Source organism: Aotus nancymaae, unplaced genomic scaffold (genome assembly GCF_030222135.1).
Source record: "Aotus nancymaae isolate 86718 unplaced genomic scaffold, 86718_ANA_hifiasm-v0.15.2.pri h1tg000029l, whole genome shotgun sequence".
In the NCBI taxonomy this organism is placed as follows: Eukaryota; Metazoa; Chordata; class Mammalia; order Primates; family Aotidae; genus Aotus; species Aotus nancymaae.
The window spans coordinates 7,990,752-8,011,776 of NW_026988442.1; the positions used below are offsets into that span (position 1 = coordinate 7,990,752).

The window sequence follows — 21,025 nt, forward strand, 5'->3', positions numbered from 1 at the left end:
CGCCATATCAGCAGGCTGTGGCTTCCCCTTGAGCATAAATGTTTTATTGTCACCTTAGGGCTCTCAGGCAGGTGGGGCTGTTGCATGTCACAGTCGGAGGGAAGGGCCTAACGTTTCACACTTTGGAAAACTGAGGCCCATGGGTAGTCAGAGAATGTCCTAAAGGCACACTGAGTCAATAGCAGAGCTGGGACCACTCCTCATTCTCTCTCTGGCCTCCCCATCCACCTTCAAGCTGTCCTTCCATGGCTGGGGTGGGGTGCAAGTGGGGTATTTCATAAGCTGCCCTTGAGACCTTCCCAGATGGGTATTTTGTCTTGAAGGAAATGTTACCCCCACATCCCTCATAATCGCCTCCACCATAACAATGTTCCCACCTCCCCATTAGTGACCTACTGCCCTGTCTACAGTTAACAGTCATACTTAGGTAGTCAGCACCACCCCCAGGAATGTGCTACCACACCCGTCCCTCCGGAGTCCACTTCCAGGCATTTTCCTGCGGTACAGGGTTCCTCTGCCTGGCTCCTGGTTCGGGCTGAGTCCATCAGTGAGTGAACTCCAGCCATGCAGGTCCAGGCCTTGCACAACCTCCTTCTTCCTGCGCCTCCTCCTTCCGCCTGCCTTGCTCAGCCTACCCCTACTCACATCCCATCCCCACCCCCTACTCCACCAAGTTCAGGCCAGGACTCCATCTTCTGTTGCGTTCTTCCTTCGGGGTCACATGCCCCTTACCGGGCTGCGCGCTCCGTCTGGCAAACCTCTTCTCAGTCACCCTTACCCATTCAGTCCCTGGCGGGTTCCTTCAGCCTCGCGGTCAGCGGACCAGGGTCCAATCCCAAAGCCAGTCTCTGGGTGTGTCCCCAGCCACCCACCCATGACCTCATCTCCCCGGGACGGAGCGCGGGGAAAGAGGCGTAGACACCAGAACCATCATTTTCCCCGTCCCGCCCCACCCCGCTCCGCTGGCCCCTGGACCGAAAGAGGGCGGGGCCGGGCTGAGGGCTCTGGCACTGCGCCGGCGCGCCCTCAGTTGGAAAGAAAGTCGATGGAGGCACGCACGGAGCGATTGGTGCTTACGTCGATGGCGGTGACCTTAATTTCGGTGTCGCCAAACTGCATGGCAGCGCGGATCTCGCGGCGGCCCGGAGGCGCGCCGGCGGTGTCTTGGCCGCGGTCGGCTGGCTCAAGCTCCAGGCTGAGTGCGCCGCACTTGCGCACGCCCGGGTCGGTGATGAAGCGCGTATCCTCGGCCGCGCAGCAGTACAGGTTGATGAGCACGCGCCGCTGGCCCGGACGCGCCGGGCAGTAGCTGCGCCGCACCTCCTCGCCCAGGGCCACCGACTGCTCGGCGGCCACGAAGCGTTCGAAGACGTCGGTGCACCAGCGGCGGCCATCACGAACCAGCAGCTTTTCGGGCGGGTGGCGCCCAGGCACAAAGCGGTTGAGCACACCCACGCCGTAGGTGAGTGGCGAGCGGCGGACCCGCACCACGCCCGGCGCCTGGCCGAACAGCACCGCGCCTTTGAGGATGGTGAGGCCCACGTCGTGCGGGACCACGACACGCAGGCCGCGGGCGCTGAGCGCCGCCTGCACAGCGTGCTGCAGCACCGCCGACTCGGCGAAGCCGCCCACCAGGAATAGCAGCTTCACACCCTGCACCTCTGGCCGCGCTAGCAGTGCCTCTGCGGGACGGGAAGGGGGACGGAGGAGAAGGAGAGGGGAGAGAGGGAGCTGCTGAGGCCACCACTAGGCAGCCACCGGCGTCTCCCCTCCCTAGCCCGTGCCCTCCTGGCAACTAGAAAGTAGCGCCATTTGAACACTTTCTTTGAGAGCTCCCGGGAGTCCTCGAGGGCTTCGCCTCCCCAACACTCAAGCACCCCACTTCTCTCCCACCAGGACATGGAGGACTAGAGATAAGGATATGCGTTTACAAGTATTAAGCACCTAGACATTGTGTGCAAGACGTTGTGCTCACTCTAGATACTTGAGCTCATTTTATCCCTGTGATAACGTTTTGAGAACCCAATACTATCACCCCATTTTATAAATGGGGAAACTGAAGCACCAGAGGTTTTTTTAACTTGGCAAGACTTCATGTCAACCCCCTAGCTCTTAATCACCACTGCACTTCATCCCCCAGGTGTTCTAGATGATTCTAGGTCTCAGCCCAGTGTATGGATGTGTGGCGGTTTCTAGGCACTGAGAGGGAATTTTTCCGCCTCTGTGTGTGTATGTAGGGGTGGGTGGAGCACTGAGCTCAGGTGCTCACCTATGTGCTGGATGATCCCGCTGACGGTGGGCTGAAAGAGCTCGTTCATGGCTTCACAAGACATTCGGAGCATACCCTGTGAGGACCACTTCACAAAGTTCACGCTGTTGGCGGTAAAAGGGGCACAGGCCCATCGATCAATGCTCAGCTGCTTGTCCCAGTTTGGGGTCCGTGGTCCTTATTCCCTACCCCTGCCTCTAGGCAGAAATGCTTGGGCACAGACTGCACGTGGTTTCTGGAGACTGGACCTGCTGGATGTTAGCCCTTATCTCCACCCCACTCACTCGGCGGATTTGGTTGCCAGCCTGCTCCAGTTCCAGACACGAGGTCCTGGGAGGGGCCTTTCCTTGCTTTGGTGCAGAGAAGCCAAGGAGCGTTAGCCGGCAGGACCCAGGGCGGGGGTGTAGAGAAGGCTGGGAGGAGACAGGCGTTGCCGCCTCCCTGCCATGATTCTCTCTCTGGGGATTCCGTGGGTGGAGCCTGCAGGGCTGGAGCACTCACTCGCTTCTCCCTGCCCCCCAGCCCACCCTGACGCCCTGCTGGCTTGGTGTATTTGTAGGATGAATCAGGCAGACCCCTACCGTTCTTTGGGGCCCAGGACCCTCCCTTGCACAGGCATTCCTGGGTTTGCAAACCCTGCCTGAGACCGCGGGCCTGGTACCCACCTGCTCCTGCGCAGAGCGGTCTCCACGTTGTGGCCCCGCTGCTTGCGGTAGAAGTCAATGAAGGAGAAGGGCAGCGAGATGTTGAGCGCCCCAGAGCGGTGCGGGCCAGCCGTGCGCTTGCGAGCCTCGAAGGCGATGGTCAGATCCACCCAGGCGGCCGGCCGTTGCCTTTTGAAGGTGGCGATGAAGTCCTCGCCGAAGATGCGGCACAGCAGCTGCTCGAAGGCCAGGTCCACGCCCACCGCACCATAAGGGCCCCCTAGGGTGGAGCAGGGGGAGGAGGGGGCGTCAGCGCTCACTCGGCCGCCAGGGGGCGGTGGCGGGGCCAGGGCCGGGTCCTCGCTGGGTGCCAGGGCACCTCCTGGCTACTCACCAGATGCCTTGTAGAGCTCCTTGAGGGTGCCATGGGGCTGCTCCAGCTGGTGCACTGTCAGGTCCACGGTACCTCCACCGCAGTCGGCCACCACGTAGCGGTCTCCTGCGGCGGCGAGCGCGGGCACACACTCGTGGGCGGCCTCGCACCCTCAGCCCTGCTCCCCCTCCAGCCCTGCCCTGGGGTCCCAAGGACTGTCTGCAGGGTCGGGGGAGGGATGTGAGGGGCTTCAGGAGCTTGAACCTCAGACCACCACATATGGGTGCCGGGTGTGGGGGAGAAATGGTTCCAGAGGCTCTGCAACTCCACCCGAGCATCCGCGGAGAATCCCCTGGAGGAGTGGGAGTTAGGGGCAACGCTGTGAATGGGATGGGGATGTGGGTGACTGTGAGGGGACGGCCAGGTTAGGTACAGCGGATGGAGGAATAGACGGGCTTTGCAAACATGCCCTTCCCCCGATCAGTATATGGTGCCAAGGATAACTCCCCATCCCCCTCTTCCCCTACCTGCTTGCATCTCTGCCCACAGCTCTCCTACACCCGACTCCACCAGGAACGTGCGGCTGTGGCGGGATCTTCGAAGCTGCTCCCGAGCTGGGGATCAGGAGACAGCAAGGAGTGAGATTAGAAGGAGGTGGTCCAGCTATGGTGTTCAACTCCTATCCCGCCCAGACCTTCCAAGGGCACTGGGAGCAGCCAGTGCTCCTGAAACTCCAACCTGTACCTGACTGGGAGAGGGCAATCCTGAACCCGAAGTCCCACCCTGTATCAACAGCTGGGGGGAAGTATTTATGGACACAGGGCTTTCCTTTAACCCAGGAGGTCTCAGGTCATGGCAAAATCAGGGTTAGAGGTGTTTGGAGGAGCAGAGGCAGGGTAGGTCTATGGAGTCTAAGAGAGGACTCAGGACTTAGGGCTTCTCCCTGCCCTGGGAGGTGGCATTTGGGAGGATGACCATAGCTGTCCTTGGCCTGGGTGCTGGGTCCTGCCAACAGGAGCTTAGGGCTGATGTGTGTCAGGGAAGATGAGGGGGGTGATGGGGACAGCTGATGCAGTGGGCTGACTTCCTGGTTTGTCAGTACTTGAGCAATTTCCTCCTGGGGTAGGCTGTATCTCCCCCCATCCTTACTCTCAGGGCTGGGCAGAGTCCTGCCCTCCTCAGACCTTGCTCCCCTAGGGCAAGGTGACATCTCCATCCTGAGATCAGGCTCCCCCAGGTGGGGCATGGCCCACCCTGAGACGAGGTTCCCCTTGGGCAGGACTGTACCTTCCTCCCTCAAACCGGCTCCACCAGGCATGGGCTCCTCCAGGGTGAGGACCCCTTCCCCTTCATCCTAGACATGGCTAAGCTTCTGGACTCAGTGGCCCTGTGACCCTCCAAAGGTGGGTGGTGTTCCTGGGGGCAGCTCACCTTGCCGGAAACTGGAGTCGATGGAGCGGCGCTCACCCAGGCGCCCACCGCCCGGGGCCCGGCTGCTCAGGTCCAGGAGCTGGTGCAGGCGCAGCTTGCGGCAATATACCGAGGCAGCCTCGGGCTCCAGGGCGATGAGTAGCTGCTCTGCATTCTCTCGGGACACTAGTCCGGCCTGGGGATGGGTGGTGGACAGGATCAGGCGGCACTGTGGGCTGTCACACCTAAGATGGCACCCTGAGGTGGGGAACTGGGGGCCTGTGGGACTCCCATCTCCTCCTCCATCACACCCCACCCATTTAGGCCTCTGGGGCCCCTCTGTGCTGCACAAATTTGGAGCTGCCTCATAGCCACGCTGTGATTAGGCTGGGGAGGGAATGGTCCTGGCCAAAGATGCCAAGAAGTTGCCCAGCAGGAAAAGACTCTAGATAGAATGCAGACCTAGAACCCCTGGGGTCTGCCCCTTCCCCTTCAAGCTTCCCAAAATAGCAGGGCTGCAGCAAGCTTCCCCTTCACAGGTGCAGGTGGCCAGCTGAGCGCTGGTTGGGGGTGTTGGCAGAGACTCTAGCACAGTGTAGGAGGTGTGGTGGCTCAAAGGAGATGGTGGGGAGCCCCTTTAGCTCATTGAACCCTCTTTCTCTAGTAGGCTAGTGTCAGACAGTAGCCATAGGCCACCTCACTCCGAGGAGAACTTTGTTCCCAGGGAATCTGATATAACAGGAAGGAAGCTGAAATTCCAGGCACCAAGACAGTCCAGTTGGGTGGAGAAAAACACTTGAGACCTGAAGTTATTTTCTGCATTGGGGCAGGGGGTCCTTGTGGGAAGTACTTTATGGTTTTGTAAGGTTCCCCAGATTCTGACCAGATAGGGGAGAGGGATAAGGGTGTGAATGGAGACTTTCTACCCAGGGCCAGACCTTCCTGAGCAGCCAGGGAACGGCATGGGAGGAAGCAGGGTGGGGAAACGGGCAAGGGATTGCTGGGGGAGCAGGTGTTTGTTCTGGTTGGGGACAGCCTTGCTTCCATCCTGATCCTTGCACAGGGGTGTCCACTGTGCTCAGGGTTAGCTCCTTCCAGGGAAAAGTGTAGGCATCTACAGACCTGGCCCCAGGTCATGCCTGTCCCATAGGTGTGGGAGGATTGGGGGCTCCTCCAGGGGGTCCACAGGCAGGCTTGAGATCCCTTCAAGCAATGAGTCTTGAGGCCGTGCCCTCTCTCTGTCTGCACTGGAGCCCCTCCAACATCTTGCTCTAGATCTTTGAGCATCTCGTGGTAGGAAGACTTGCAGGTATTGGCCAGAATCTCCTCCCTTTATACTTTCATAGTCCTATTTTCCCTGTTCAAGGACCAACAAAGGTGGGGCAGTGGTGGGGATGTCCCTGAAAATACTGATGCCAACTGAAGTAAATGTTCTAGGTGCTCTGCCTGCCACTGTGAGTGTTGGCTGCTATTGGCTCACAGCTGCCACACCTCCTCTGGACAACTGCCCTCAGCTGAATGGGAATGGCCTCACTTGGAGATGTTTCCCTCCCATGCCCCCAGAACCAATGACAGACCAATATGGATATGCAAGAAGCCGGCCCCAGTTCTGTGCTACAGTTCTCCCTCTGCAGCTCCCCATGAGTTCTAGCTGAGGTTAAACCTGAGGCGAGGCTCCAGCCAAGACCACATCCTTCATAGCCCTTTTCCTGTCCTGCTTCCCTCCCTTCCCTTTCTCCTGAGAACTGTTCTTCAATAGACCTCACGTATAAGGCTCTCCATCTTGGGCTCTGCTTCTAGGACACCTGACTTACGGCACTGTCTACAATGGCCTGGGCTGTGCCTTTTGTCCCTCTGTCCCGTTCCCGCAGGCTCACTCCCTCTCTGGGTGGCAGCAACCCTACAAATTCCCAGCAGGAGGAGGCTGAAGTTCTTTCACAATACTCTGTGGTCCCAAGGGTAGTGGGTGCATACAGGCGTGGGGACAGGCCCGGGCCTTCCTGAGCAGTGTTCTCTGCCCGCCTGTATGTCCTCACCAGGTAGGCAGCTTCCCGCATGAACTGCTTGGCCGGCTGTTTCCAGATGGCAGGCACTGTCAACACCCAGCGCACAGTGTCCTTTTCTGGCAGCGATGGGCTTTGCTCCCTCAGCTCCTGGTGCAGAAGTGGGCAGTGAGAGGAAGAGTTGGGTTGGAGGGAGGGTGGTCTTCAGCCCTCTGTGGAGCTGGAGGAACTAATCAAACTACAGGAAAGACTTCCCAGCTGAGTTGGACGAATCGGCCCCCCTCCCATCAGTATGGCTTGGTGCAGGCTCTACCAGACAAAGAGAGGGAACTGAAGAAGATGACCTCTGACCTCTGGCAGTGGCTACGCACCCAATGTCGGGGGCGGGGCGGGAGTGTTCGGATGAGGGGAAAGGATGGGAGTAGAAGGGCCTGGGGGTCCCCGCCGCAGTCAGCAGTAGTGGGGCCGCAGCATACCTGAAGGGCGTGCTCCCTGAAGAAGCGCAGGGCATGGGCGAACACCTCCAGGGCAGGCATCTTCTTTCCATTTACTGCCTCTAGCTGGGTCTTCAAGGTGAGATCCTGGCAGGGACACAGGGCGGCTCTGGAGGAGGCCTCAGCTCTAAGCTCATTTCCTGACGACCTCATTCTTAAAATCACCCCATTTCCTGAAGCTTCCCCTCCTCTTTAGCACGGTCTCACTCTTGCCCCAATCTGACATTAGCTGTGCCCCAGCACCTCCCCTTAGCCCCACCCCTCCCCTTAGCCCCACCCCTCCCGCAACCCGTTTCACTATTAGCCCTGCCTCCAGCTGTCTCACTTCTGAGCTCCTCCCACACTGGGGTCCGAAGTCTCCCTTTAGCCCCGCCCCCTCTCAGCCAGGACACCCTCGGGCGGGTCCTTACACCTTTAGGTTTTGTCCCACCCTCCCATTAGCTTTCCCATGCAGGCCCCGCCTCCCTGTCTGGAGCCCTGTGACTCACTGTGGCGCTGTGGATCTTCATCTTGAACTTCTCGAAGTAGAGCCAGTCCCGGGCCTCCTCGGGATCCAGGTCATGGTAGTAATCGCGGGCGGTGTAGCCAAAGCTGTGGAAGGCGCCCTCTGGGGTCAGCAGCAGGCAGGTCGGGGTCTTCTGGTGGGCCACGCCCGGGTCTCCGCCCTCCCATTTCCTGCGGGGCACAGGGCCGTCAGTGCAACCCTCCCTTCCTGGGTGGGAATCCAGGCAGAGGGAACGGCATGTGCAAAAACTTACAGGTGTGCAAGAGCAGGGAGGACTAGCTATGGGTCGGCTGGATATGCAGCAGAAGAAAATACAAGGATGCTAAGGTCAGATCATGAAGAGCACAGAATGCCATTAGGAGCTCTGTCTTGGTGGATTTTTTTTTTTTTTTTTGAGACGGAGTTTCGCTCTTGTTACCCAGGCTGGAGTGCAATGGCGCGATCTCGGCTCACCGCAACCTCCGCCTCCTGGGTTCAGGCAATTCTCCTGCCTTAGCCTCCCGAGTAGCTGGGATTACAGGCACGTGCCACCATGCCCAGCTAATTTTTTGTATTTTTAGTAGAGACGGGGTTTCACCATGTTGACCGGGATGGTCTCGATCTCTTGACCTCGTGATCCACCCGCCTCGGCCTCCCAAAGTACTGGGATTACAGGCGTGAGCTACCGCGCCGGGCCCTGTCTTGGTGGATTTTAAGTAGCAAAGAGGTATGACCACATTTGCCTTTAGAAAGAAGGGTCACTGGCTCCCGTGGAGCAACAGAATGGAGGGAAAGGAGGATGGAGAAAGGAAACCAGGGAGGAGGATGCTGCCGCCATCCAGGTGAGAGAAGGTCGGGGCTGAACTTGGGCAGAATCGGTGGCCCAAGAGAAGAAGATGGAGATTCTAGGTGTTAGGGAAACATCTAGAGATGTTAGGGGCTTGGTGGCTGGTGGGAAGAGAGGGCTTGGGAGGAGGCCGGGATGTCCCCCAGTTGTTTCCTGTGACCGTCACCTCCACAGGACAGAGACAGTGTCCCTGCATGTGTCCTTAGCCCCAGCATGGCCTCAGCTGTGTGTGTTGATGAGCAAGACATCTGGGATGCCCTGCAGTTCCTATAGCACTGTTAAGTGCACAGAGCCTTTGTGGCTTCCTATGATGCAGGAGGAAGGACAGCCCAATCTCATGAAGCTCAAGTCCTGTGTATTTTGGGAGCAGTTACCTGTCTGTCTCTCCATTCACCCTTCCAGCCAGCCTCCAGGCCTGGGGAAGCCCCTCTTACCTCCCATCCCAGTCTGGGTTGAGAGCTTTGAGGTCTCCTATAGCTTCACCTACTGCCTGCCGACCCTCTAGGACACATCCAGAGGACTGGGGTCTTGAGGTCCAGAGGGGAGTGTTCACACAAAACCCAACAACATCTGAATAGAATTTTGAAACATGTCTTTCATAACAACTGTGTGACTCGTCAACTCAACCCTTGGAACCTTCATTTTCTTGTTTTTTATTTGAGATGTTGGACCTAGGAATTACCACTAGGAATCTACCCCATAGAGATTGCAGCACAAGTTTTCAAAGGATATTACTGCTGCACTTCTTGTAATAGTGAAAAATGAGTGAAGGAAAAAAAAAACCCTAAAACTGTCAATAGGAGAATGGATAAATTATGACACATCTGTACTATGGAAATACTAGGCAACCATTCTAAGAAAGTGGTAGCTTTGTATGTACTGACATGAAATATCTACAAAATAGTGTTGAAGGTTTAAAACAAAGGAAGTTGTATATCTCACTTTTACTTAAAAAACACATATGTGTTTGTATATGTGTGTGTTTGGGTACAAGCTTAGAAAAAGATTTGTGGGCTGGGCATGGTGGCTCACACCTTTACAGGTTTTTTCACACCTCCCAGCATTTTGGGAGACCAAGGTGGGAGGATCACTTGAGGCCAGAAGTTTCAGACCAGCTCTGGCAACATAGTGAAACCCTGTCTCTCCAAAAAAGATTTTTTAATTAGCCAGGAGGCTGAGCGGGGAGGATTGCTTGAGCCCAGGAGTTTAAGGCTGCAGTGAGCTATGATCATACCACTGCACTTCAGCCTGTGCAACAGAAGGAGACCCTGTCTCATAAAAAAAGCAAGCAAGAAAGAAAATCAAAAAGGCCAGGCGTGGTGACTCACGCCTGTAATCCTAGCACTCTGGAAGGCCGAGGCGGGCAGATCACCTGAGGTCGGGAGTTCGAGACCAGCCTGGCTGACGTAGTGAAACCACGTCTCTACTAAAAATACAAAAATTAGCCAGGTGTGGTGGCACATGCCTGTAGTCCCAGTTACTCAGGAGGCTGAGGCAGGAGAATCACTTGAACCCGGGAGGCAGAGATTGCAGTAAGCCGAGATTGTGCCACTGTACTCCAGCCTGAACAGAGCAAGATTCCATCTCAAAAAGAAAAGAAAAAAAGAAAAGAAAAGAAAAGAAAAAGGATTTGTGGGCCGGGCACGGTGGCTCACGCCTGTAATCCCAGCACTTTGGGAGGCTGAGGCGGGTGGATCACGAGGTCATGAGATCGAGACCATCCTGGTCAACATGGTGAAACCCCGTCTCTACTAAAAATGCAAAAAATTAGCTGGGCATGGTGGCGCGTGCCTGTAATCTCAGCTACTCAGGAGGCTGAGGCAGGAGAATTGCCTGAACCCAGGAGGCGGAGGTTGCGGTAAGCCGAGATCGCGCCATTGCACTCCAGTCTGGGTAACAAGAGCGAAACTCCATCTCAAAAAAAAAGAAAAAAAAAAAAAAGAAAAAGGATTTGCATATTTTATTGTATGATTTGTTATATCTCAAAAAAATTAAAAATTAAAAACAAAGTCTGATTTTTCCTTCAGAAGGCTGGGAGCTGCTCCAGTTGAGGCCAGGGACCCAGGCCTGGGACCCATCCTCCAAACTTTTGCCCCAGTGAGGAGCCCCAGACTAGGGGTGGCAGGGCCTCTGAGGAGACCCCATGTCTCCGTGACAGTACTTTTGGGATCAAGATTATCCCAGGGTATGAGGAACTCCCCATGCTCCCCACCTCACTCTCCCAGCCCAGCTGCCCTCACCTCATCATGTGGATGGCCTCAGGGTCACTGGCAAAGCTGAAAGCATAGCCACTAGACGTGGTGCCGAAGTCAATGGCCACCACCACGGAGAAGGAGGCCTGCTGGGGGGCTCGGGCCTCGGGCTTCTGCAAGTGCAAGACCTAGAATTAGCAAGCAGCCAGCAGGAACACCCCCACCCTCACCCCCAACACTTCCTTTGCACGGGGGAGACACTCCCCTCCACTGACTGTGATCCAGACTGGCCTGGCCCTGGCCCACCCCACCTACCCACCTGCCCGGGCTCCCCTGCCCTCCCAGGCTCCAGGCTGAGCCTTGGACATGCCTCTTAGGTAGGAAGGGTTCAGCTCAAGCTCCTGCTTTCCTGCTTCCAGTCTCTGCCCACCCTCTGCCTGGACTGCCTTAGCCCCACCCCTACCTCACACCATCTTCATAGGCAGCCACCAGCCTGGGCCCAGCTGAGAGCAATTTTGCTCCTCCAGGTAGCTTTACAGCACGTGGACCAGTGTATATTTTACCCTCTTATTCTTTGTGGGCAAAGTGATACAAACCAGACTGTCTGATTCTGTGGCAGAGAGGACAGGCCACGTGCATGCCCCCAGAGAAGTGTGTGCCTTCTCCTATGCCTGGCCTGGGCTCCCTGAGAATAAGGAAGTCCCTAAGCTGGATCACCAGGGCAAGGTCATCCAGGTGGGGTGACCCAGGGAGCTTGGGGGTGGGGAGGTTGTGTCCTGGATACTTCAAGCTACTGGTTTCCTTTTTTCATTATTTTTATTTTATTTATTTATTTATTAGAGACAGGGTTTCACTGTGTTAGCCAGGATAGTCTCAGTCTCCTGACCTTGTGATCCACCTGCTTTGGCCTCCAAAAGTGCTGGGATTACAGGCGTGAGCCACCGTGCCCAGCCTCCTTTTTTCTTTTTCTTTTTTTTTTTTTTTTGACAAGGTCTTACTCTGTCACCCAGGCTGGAGTGCAGTGGTGTGATCTTGGCTCACTGCAACCTCTGCTTCCCAGGTTCAAGCGATTCTCCACCCTCAGACTCCTGAGTAGCTGGGATTACAGATCCATGCCACCAGGCCCAGCTAATTTTTGTATTTTTTGTAGAGGTGGAGTTTCGCTATGTTGTCCAGGCTGTTCTCAAACTCCTGAGCTCAAAGCAATCTGCCCATCTAGGCCTCCCAAAATGCTGGAATTACAGGAGTGAGCCACCGTAGCCAGCCCAAACTAATCGTTTCCAGACTATTGTTTTTTAGCAACACATCTCCTCTCCCCTAGATATGACTTGGATTAAAGTGGGCTGTGGTCAACAGGAGGCCCAGTGCTCTGGGGACCTAGAAAAGCCACATGCTCAGAGGAACACTTGCCTCAGCCAGGCCAGCTTCAATGGTCGTGTGTGCCTCCTGTGCAGGGAGCATTGGGAGTTAGTTACATGGGGCTCACCTTCTCAGTAGAATTGATACCCTTACAGTCCAGGGCCACCCAAGGCCAATCCTTCTGGGGGGCACATGACTGGAGTGTACGGGGACAAGAGGCATGGTGGTGCCCCCGTGCCCTCCTCCTTCCCAGCCCAGGTCCTGCCATGATTTTGCCAGGCACAACCCCATCCCTACCACCCAGGCCACCCACCACCAGATCCCTGCTCCGGGCTTACTGGAGACTGCGAGGGTGTGAGGGGGGCAATGCCACAGCTTTCCTGGGTCCTTGGGGAGCCGGGTGGGCTGGGCACTGGGGACCGCTCCGGGCTAGAGCCTGCAGAGAAGAGAGGGCAGGTCATCCTGGCACAAGCAGGGTAGGGATGGCAGCGGGGCCCCAAGCCAGTCACCCAGAGGTTCTCTATTAGTCCTTGCTGGGCTAAGGCAAAGGGCTCTCTGCTGGGGAGGAAGACTGGGGGGTGTAGGAAGGACACTTGTGATGTAGGGGCAGGGGCTGAGGGTCTGCTATCAGAGGCAACCTTTCCGTAGCCGGTGACACATGCTTCCCCTGGGGACTCACTGTCTCCCCTGAGGAACCCCCAGGGCCCCTCAGACACAAAGTGCAGGAGGAGAGAGAGACAGAAGCATTGTGTGGCAGGGAGACTCAGTTCAGAGATGGAAGGGCAGGGGAGATGGGTGAGTGAGCTCCTGGGGTGGGTGTGGAGGAGATAGAAACCCTCCTCCTTCAAAAGGTGGGGCTACAGACCTAGCTGGCCGGGAGGTGGGGTTGCCAGCCTCCACCCTAAAGTTGGCCCACGTGTTCTTGTGGGAACTCCCCAGCTCCCATGCCCACAAGAGCCACAGACAGGCCCAGCTGGCTGCTTGGGGAGGATCCAGGAGAGGCAGCACCTCCTCCCTCGCTCATAACATTAGTAATCTGACTCCCACACCCCGACGAACACATATACACACACTCTGAGCCAGTATTTGGGGGCAGGAGGCTCCACCGAGACCCTCTTGCAGGCCTGGGACTGAGCTGGACCTTTGGTGGAAGGGAATGGAGTAACCCTGGAGGGCAGCCCCAGGCCTAGTTCCAAGCATCAGGCAGCTCATGGGGCAGGAGGGCCTGCCTGGCTGGACACCCACAGGCATGGATCAGTAGCTGCCACCACCACACTGGGCATTGCTAATGGGCATGTGAAGGGTACTGGGGCTGCCTTGAGATCCATGGATGAGCCAGGGACGCTGGCTAGGGAGGGAGTATGGGATCTGGCAGGCTTGGCCCACCTTAGGTTGAGCCTGGCAGGGCCTGTGCTCTCTCAGCCAGTCCTGCCATGTACCGCCAGGCAGGTCTCTGCTCTCCCTGGCCTTGGGGGTAACCTGGGAACATAGGCAAAGGGCCAGGCATGAGGGGGACTTGGAAGCTCCTGGACAGGGCCAGAGTCTGTAGAGTTGCTGGAGGGGCAGGGACAAAGTGACATTCCAAGAGCTCCCTCTCCTCAGGCAGCCAGGGCAGGCTCCAGCCCTGCCACCATCTGCAGCCTGAGAGGCCAAGTTGCTGTGGCTCAAGCTTGGGAAGGGAGGCAGGAAGGAAGGGCCCAGCCCACTAGGTCTTTGTGAATGGACTTCCTGAGGAGTGTCCCTCCTGCCTCCGGCCTCCCTCCCCTGCAGAGAACCCACAGCCTGCTCCCAGACCAGGCTATGGGCAGATGGGTGTGCACATGCAGAAATCTCTGCATGTGTGCCCACCTGCAGACTATACTCCCGTACACAGATCCTGTTCACAGAGACCTGCCCACAGAGACACACACCCAGGCAATCACACGGGGTCCTGTGCACACAGCCTGAACAAAACACATGCACATGCAAACATTCCTGTGCACACAGACCCTCCATGCATACGCAGAAATCTCTGCATGTGTGCCCACCTGCAGGCTATACTCCCATACACAGGTCCTGTGCACAGAGACCTACCCGCAGAGACACACATTCACTGAGGACACTCACACAGGGTCCTGTGCACACAGCCAGCCTGAACAAAACATAGGCCCATGCATACACTCCTGTGTGCACAGACCCTCCTGGCACACACACACACATGCTCTCAGCCCACACTCATATGCACATAGGGGTCTTGTGAGTAAGCCAGTCCTGTGTGCACACATACTCATACATATTCACATACACAGACCTGTACACACAGACCCTCCCTGCACACACAGGGGGTCCAGTAAACACAGACCTGCCCTGCACACATGCACACACACACACACACACTCACAGAAAGGCTGTCAGGAAGCTCTGCGGGAGAGGCACATTGGACAGCCTGTAGGTGGGTCTCAGCACCTGCTGGGTGAGTGAGTGGTGGCTGGAGCACAGTGGTGGGGGTTCTTACCGATGTACAGACCCTGCAGGCCCATCTCCGGGACAGCCAGCATCCTTGCAGGTCCTGTAGCTGTCAACAGGAACAGACAAGCAGAGTGGGATTTATTTGTCCCTTTGTTCCCTCACTGAATGCTTATTTATTTTATTTGTTTACTTTTGGCTGGAGTCCTTTGAAGCAAATCCCAGCCATCATGTTGTTTCACCTATGAACTATTTTATACAGCTCTCCAACAGATAAAGACGTTTTAAACAACATCGAGACGCCATTCTCACATCTAACAAAATTAACAGTAATTCCTTAAATCTCATCTAAAGTCCCAGAGTTCCCAGTTTGTCTCAAAAATGGCTTTGTTTCCTTGGAATCAGGATCTTCCTAAATGTTTTCTGGTGCCTGCTCTGTGCCAGGTGCTGAGAGATATGAGACCCAGAGAGACAATACCTCTGCATTGGAAACCAACAGTCTGATGGAGGAGATAATCAGGCAAGTAATTTTGAAATGACAAGTGATGCTGAGTTCGGGAAGGTCAAAGCTGGATAATGTGGGGCGGGAAGGGGGCATGGAAGTCTGGATGGGGAGCTGGGCTGAGCTCACCCTGCAGGCAGGCCCCTGTGCACCCTGGTTCAAATTTGGTTTTATATGAACAGCAAAAGCAAACCTTGAAAGGTCTGAGGTGATAGGGTGGGGTACGGGCATGACTCAATTTGTCTTTTCTGTTTTTTGAGACAGTCTCACTCTGTTGTCCAAGCTGGAGTGCAGTGTCATGATCTTGACTCACTGCAACCTCCACCTCCCAGGTTCGAGCCATTTTCTTGCCTCAGCTTCCTGAGTAGCTGGGATTACAGGCATGTGCCTCCATGCCCAGCTAAGTTTTGTATTTTTAGTAGAGACAGGGTTTCACCATGTTGGCCAGGCTGGTCTTGAATTCCTGACCTCAGATGATCGCCTGCCTTGGCCTCCCGAAGTGCTGGGATTACAGGCGTTAGCCACTGCACCTGGCTTTCTTCTTCTTTTTCTTTCTTTTTTTTTTTTTAAGTGTAGGTTCTCCTTGAGACAGATAGGGTGTCACTCTGTCTCGAGAAGAACCTATACTTTAAGGCTGAACAGAGGAACATGAACTAGCCAAGGAGATTAAGATGCCCCCATGGTCTCATGAAGATTGTACAAAGAGAGGGGTGAAGCTAGATCCCTGTAAGAGGTCTTCAGATGAGACTGGAAACACCTGTTTTAGTAGGGCAGGTAAGCCAAGGTGAGGAGTGAGCAAGAAGTCACATGAGCTAGAATGTATTCTTTTTTTTTTTTTGGATGGAGTCTCGTTCTGTTGCCTAGGCTGGAGTTCAGTGGTGCGATTTTGGCTCACTGCAACCTCCACCTCCTGGGTTCAAGCAATTCTCCCGTCTCAGCCTCCCAAGTAGCTGGGATTACAGGTGCTTGCCACCATGCCTGACTAATTTTTGTATTTTAGTAGAGGCGGGGTTTCACCATGTTGGCTCCTCCTGTTAAGCTGCAGGAGTCACTTAACTCCTGACTTCAAGTGATCTGCCTGCCTCAAGTGATCCCGTCCCAAAGTGCTGGGATTTCAGGTGCGAACCACTGAGCCTGGCTAGAACTTCTTAAGTTAGGGTCTCACTCTGTTGCCCAGGCTGGAGTGCAGTGACGCAATCGTATTGAGCTAGAACTTCTGAGAAGCTTGGCTGAGATCAGGAATACATCTGAGGGCAGTAGCTGGAGGAAGCTAAAGCTGAAGGGAGCTGAGGAAGAATATTTATTTTGTAAGACGGGTGAGGCCCGATCCTGTCTATGAAGTTCTGGGGCCAGGCTACAGGCAGAATTCTCCAAACCATTAACAGCTTTGTTACTCAAAGTGTGGGCTAAGACCAGCAACATCAGTATCACCTGGCAGCTTGTTAGAAATGGAGAACCTCAGGCCCCATCCTGGACCTGCTGAATCAGAACCCATATTTTATTTTTATTTATTTATTTTTGAGACAGAGTCTCACTCTGTCCCCCAAGTGTACAGTGGCATGATCTCAATTCTCAGCTCACTATAATCTCCACCTCCCAGATTCAAGCGATTATCCTGCCTCAGCCTCCCAAGTAGCTGGGACTACAGGCATGCACCACCACACCCAGCTAATTTTTGTATTTTTAGTAGAGACAGGGTCTCACCATGTTGGCCAGGCTGGTCTCGAACTCTGGCCTCAAGTGATCCGCCTGCCTTGGCCTCCCAAAGTGCTGGGATTACAGGCCTGAGCCACTGCACCTGGCCTATTTTAACAAAATTCCCAGGTGATTCGGGTGCACACTAAACTTTGAGAAGTGTTGCTCACCAGTGTCTCTCAGACAGTCCACTGACACTATGTTCTCATTGGTGGGCCTGGTTGCTCCCCTAAACTAAGGGGGAGGCTACACAGGGCCAGTCCATTCCCTCTCTGTCACCAGTGGCCCGATCAGAAAGTTTTGCTATAGAACACAGGCAGACACAGAGCTGGGCTCTGGCACGCCCATACACACACGCTCACACCCTTGCTCATACAGTTCACACAAACCAGCCCCACCGTAGACAGACACCTGGACTCCCACACACTCATATGTCCAGGATTCTCCTGCATGGCGAGCACCATGGAGATTTCCAGGCACTCTTGCTGTCCTCTGTACCATTGGAGGTACACAGTTGGGTGCTCAGGAATCAGAATCAGAAGGATGGGGGCTGACTGTGAGCACACATACAGCAGCTGGCTGATGCAGAGAAAAGGAAAAGCACAGAGAGGGGAGGGGAAGGGTCTCGGGAGCCAGGGGCAGGAGCCCAGCTCAGGGTAATGGAGCGGGGTGCTGACCTGGGTCCCACGAGCGATTCTTTCTATCTCTTCCCAATTCTGCATTCAATGACATCACATTGGTAGCTTGAAATCAGTCATGGCTGGGAGTATTTACACCACAGAAATTGGCAAGCACTACAAATTAGGATTTTTCCTTCTTCCATAGTTGAACCAGCATACCACTGGATCAAGGCCTTGAGGGAGGAGCTGGCAGCCCTATTTGTATGTTATTTTTATTCTGCAGCACTTACCGAGCAGTTCTTCATGCCAGACTCTGTGCTAAGCACTGGGGAACCACTTTGTTGAATGAATGAATGGATTTTCTGGACCAAGGCTATTATACCTATTATTCTTCTAGGAGAAGAAACAACCTAGAACTACCAGAAAAAAAAAAGACTCTGGGCTGGGTGCAGTGGCTCAAGCCTGTAATTCCAGCACTTAGGGAGGCTGAGGCGGGTGGATCACTTGAAGTCAGGAGTTTGAGACCAGCCTGGCCAACATGGTTAAATCCTCATCTCTACTGAAAACACAAAAATTAGCTGGGTGTAGTGGCAGACGCCTGTAATCCCAGCTACTCAGGAGGCTGAGGCAGGAGAATTGCTTGAACCTGGGAGGCAGAGGTTGCAGTGAGCCAAGATCGTGCCATTGCACTCCAGCCTGGGCAACAAGAGTGAGACTCCGTCTCAAAAAAAAAAAAAAAAGACTCTTGAGTCCTCACTCTACACTGGATTCCACATCCAAACCATAGGCCCATACGTCCCCGGCTATCAGAAGCTTGTCCAGTTATCTACCATCTCTCATTGTGCGATATGCTGAGTGACCCTATGCTGGGGTTTCAGGCATGGCAAGAGCCTATTATGGCACCTGGCATCATGCCACATTTTTGTGCCTCAGCGCCCTTTCCTGTAGAATGGGTGACACAGAGGGCTTATGTTAACAAGTCCAGATATGCAAGGTGTTGATAAAAGCAGGGAGTTGGGCAGGTTTGAGCAGTGTTCTTTCCCTTCGTGATACGGATTCTAATTTTTCTTGTTAAGAGTTTTTGGTCTTACTGAGAATCGAGTCATCATGAGTTCTTTAAGGAAGGAGGTAGGAACTAAATCAATTTGTGTTAAAGGTTGGGTATGGTGGCTCATGACTGTAATTCTAGCACTTTGGGAGGTCAAAGGGAGTGGATTGCTTGAGCTCAGGAGTTCGAGACCAGCCTGGGCAACACAGCAAAATCCCATCTCTACAAAAAAATACAAATATTAGCCAGGCATTGTGGCGCATGCCTAGAGTCTCAGCCACTTTGGATGCCAAGGTGGGAAAATTGCTTGAGCCTGGAAGGTTGAAGCTGCAGTGAGCCATGATCATACCACTGCACTCCAGCCTGGGCGACAGAGCGAGACCCTGTCTCAAAAAAAAAAAAAAAATTGTGTTAAAGAAAGAGGATCCCATGGATTATCCGAGAGGTGGAGGTAAGCCAAGAGGTGGCCGAATGCCAAGCAAGCACACACACCCAGGAACACTTAAGGAGAATGCTGACCACAGAACACAGGACAAGTCCAGCTCCCAAAAGCTAGGTCTGGGCAGAGTCCACAGCTGAAAATGAGGGGAGGCTGACTCCCGCTTTAGGGGCCTACTAATTTCAGACTAGTGGTACCTATGGGTTTGAGAGTAATTGAGTGAGACAGTTTGATTTACACAGAAAGTAACTCCATTTCCTGGCTACAAGCATATGCCAAACTCTGGCCGCAGCCTGATCCCTAACCCTGCCCATGGACTGACCCCTAACTCTTGGCTTCATATTGACCTCTAGTCATCAGCTTCACCCTGTCCCCTGGCCCTGACTTCTACCCAATAGGCAGGACCTATTAGTCACTGGGGACCAGGATAGGGTGTGGCCCAGCAGGAACTCACAACCAGAGACTTCCATCCCAGAGTGCCCCCTGGTCTCACAATAGCCTAGGACATCCCCCTCCTTTTTTTTTTTTTTTTTTTTTTTGGAGACAGGGTCTTGCTCTGTTGCCCAGGCTGGAGTGCAGTGGCACAATCATGGCTCACTGCAGCCTCGACCTCCTGGCCTCAAGCAATCCTCCCATTTCAGCCTCCCAAAGTGCTGGGATTGCAGGCGTAAGCCACCGCATAGGGGCCAGACCCTTTGTCTGATAGAGAGAATCCTCAGAGGATCTCTTCCTGCGTGGGATGTTTCAGCTGGGCACTCAAGTTTCCAGGAGCACTGTGGGCAAGCAGTGCTCTGGGTTTCAGGGCTCCACTCGAGGCCAGTGTAGAAAAAGCACTCACCCAGGTCCTTCCAGCTCCCCTCCTTACTGGGACCCTGCCTCTTCCACCTGCTGCTTCTGCTCAGCACCCAGCCAGGCCTGTAATGGAACAGGACTCTGTCTGTGGGCTGAGGCCACAGGCATTTCTTCCAAGCCACAGACTGAGACAACCAGGGCCCAAGGCACACATCAGAAATGGCACCCAAAGGGCTGCCCCACTCTGTTCTGGAGAGGAGCACTTAAGAAGAAGGGACTGCGGGTGGCTGAGTGAGGTGGCTCTCATCCTGTGCTGGGGCAGGGAGTGACAGAAATGGCCTCCTATGACCACTCCCTGTCCTCATCTTTGCTTTCCATACATCCTGCCGCACCCCCTTGGGTCCTCATCATGGGAGCAGCCAGTTCACAAACAACAGAGCCCCTCCCATGCTCTGCCCACAGCCCCCGATTACCCCTCTCTCCTGAGATTCCTGGACTGCAGTCTGCCCTCCGAGGAGTCCCTGGTTTCGTGCTCACTCCCTTCCAGTGTCTTATCAACACCACGTTCGCCTCACAGACAGGTTCCCCTGTCCTAGCGGGAACCCAGACCCCACCCCACCTGGACCTCAAGCTGGCCCCGAACGCCAGGTCCCAGTCTCAGACCCTGGCACCCCGGCCACTCAGCACTTTGTTGCACTTCGGGACCACAGGACCTGGAGCCCCTGAGGCACCCCCCAACACACACACATACACTCACCCCCAAATTTCCACCTCAGGCCTAGGCACCGAGTCCCCAAATTGGCTCCCTGGAGCGGGCCCCAGCCCACACCAGCCCTTAAGACACAGGAGTTTCTCCAGCCCCAGCCTCTGAGCAGCTCTGCAAGGGGTAGGGGAGGTGGTCCCCCGAAGCCAGGGTGGGAGCCCACGGTCGCTGCCCCAAATGCCTTCCCGAACCCGTAGCCCCGCTGGAGAGAGAGGCTTACAGATCTGCCCCACCAGACACCCGGAGTCTGGAGGTTTTTGGTGGGGTCTCAGCCGACAGCCCGGGACGGCAAACGTCCGCGCCTTTCTCCACTCGGGGCGCCCAGCAGCCCCCGCCCCAGAACTCACCTCCGCCCTCCCGACAGCTCCAGCCCCGTCCAGCCGCCGCGATCCCGGGCCCGCAGCCCGTTGGCCGTGCCTGCCGCGGCGGCCGCAGCCCTCGACGTGCGCCCGGCCCCGCGGCCTCCGGCCTCCGCGCGCCGCACACCCCGCCCGCCGCCCCCTCCCCCCGGCCGGATGGCCGCGCCGCCTGCGCCGCCGGGTCGGCCCGCGCTCCCGGCCCAGATGTGCGAGGCCGGGGCGGAGCCTGCCTGCGCGGGCCTCCTCCTAGGGGCCCAGCCTGGCCCCGCGTCCAGGGCCCCTCCCTG

The 21,025-nt window shown here is 55.5% G+C and overlaps 1 protein-coding gene across 2 annotated transcripts; it reads right to left on the reverse strand.

Moving 5' to 3' along the window:
- Positions 1-1,004: 1,004 nt before the first annotated feature.
- HSPA12B (heat shock protein family A (Hsp70) member 12B) lies at positions 1,005-20,757 on the reverse strand. Of its 2 annotated transcripts, none has more exons than XM_021665825.2 (13): positions 20,727-20,757; positions 14,570-14,629; positions 12,414-12,511; positions 10,765-10,889; positions 7,682-7,868; positions 7,176-7,280; positions 6,733-6,849; positions 4,718-4,892; positions 3,814-3,900; positions 3,308-3,412; positions 2,935-3,193; positions 2,270-2,373; positions 1,005-1,682 (listed from the first exon to the last, which is right to left on the reverse strand). In XM_021665825.2, exons 2-13 carry the CDS (start codon positions 14,610-14,612, stop codon positions 1,027-1,029), a joined length of 2,061 nt encoding a protein of 686 aa, XP_021521500.2. In that variant the 5' UTR covers positions 14,613-14,629; positions 20,727-20,757; the 3' UTR covers positions 1,005-1,026. The 2 variants fall into 2 exon arrangements, with proteins under 2 accessions (XP_021521500.2, XP_064238235.1); XM_064382165.1 differs by lacking the exon at positions 20,727-20,757 and adding an exon at positions 19,663-19,735.
- Between the last annotated feature and the right edge of the window lie 268 nt (positions 20,758-21,025).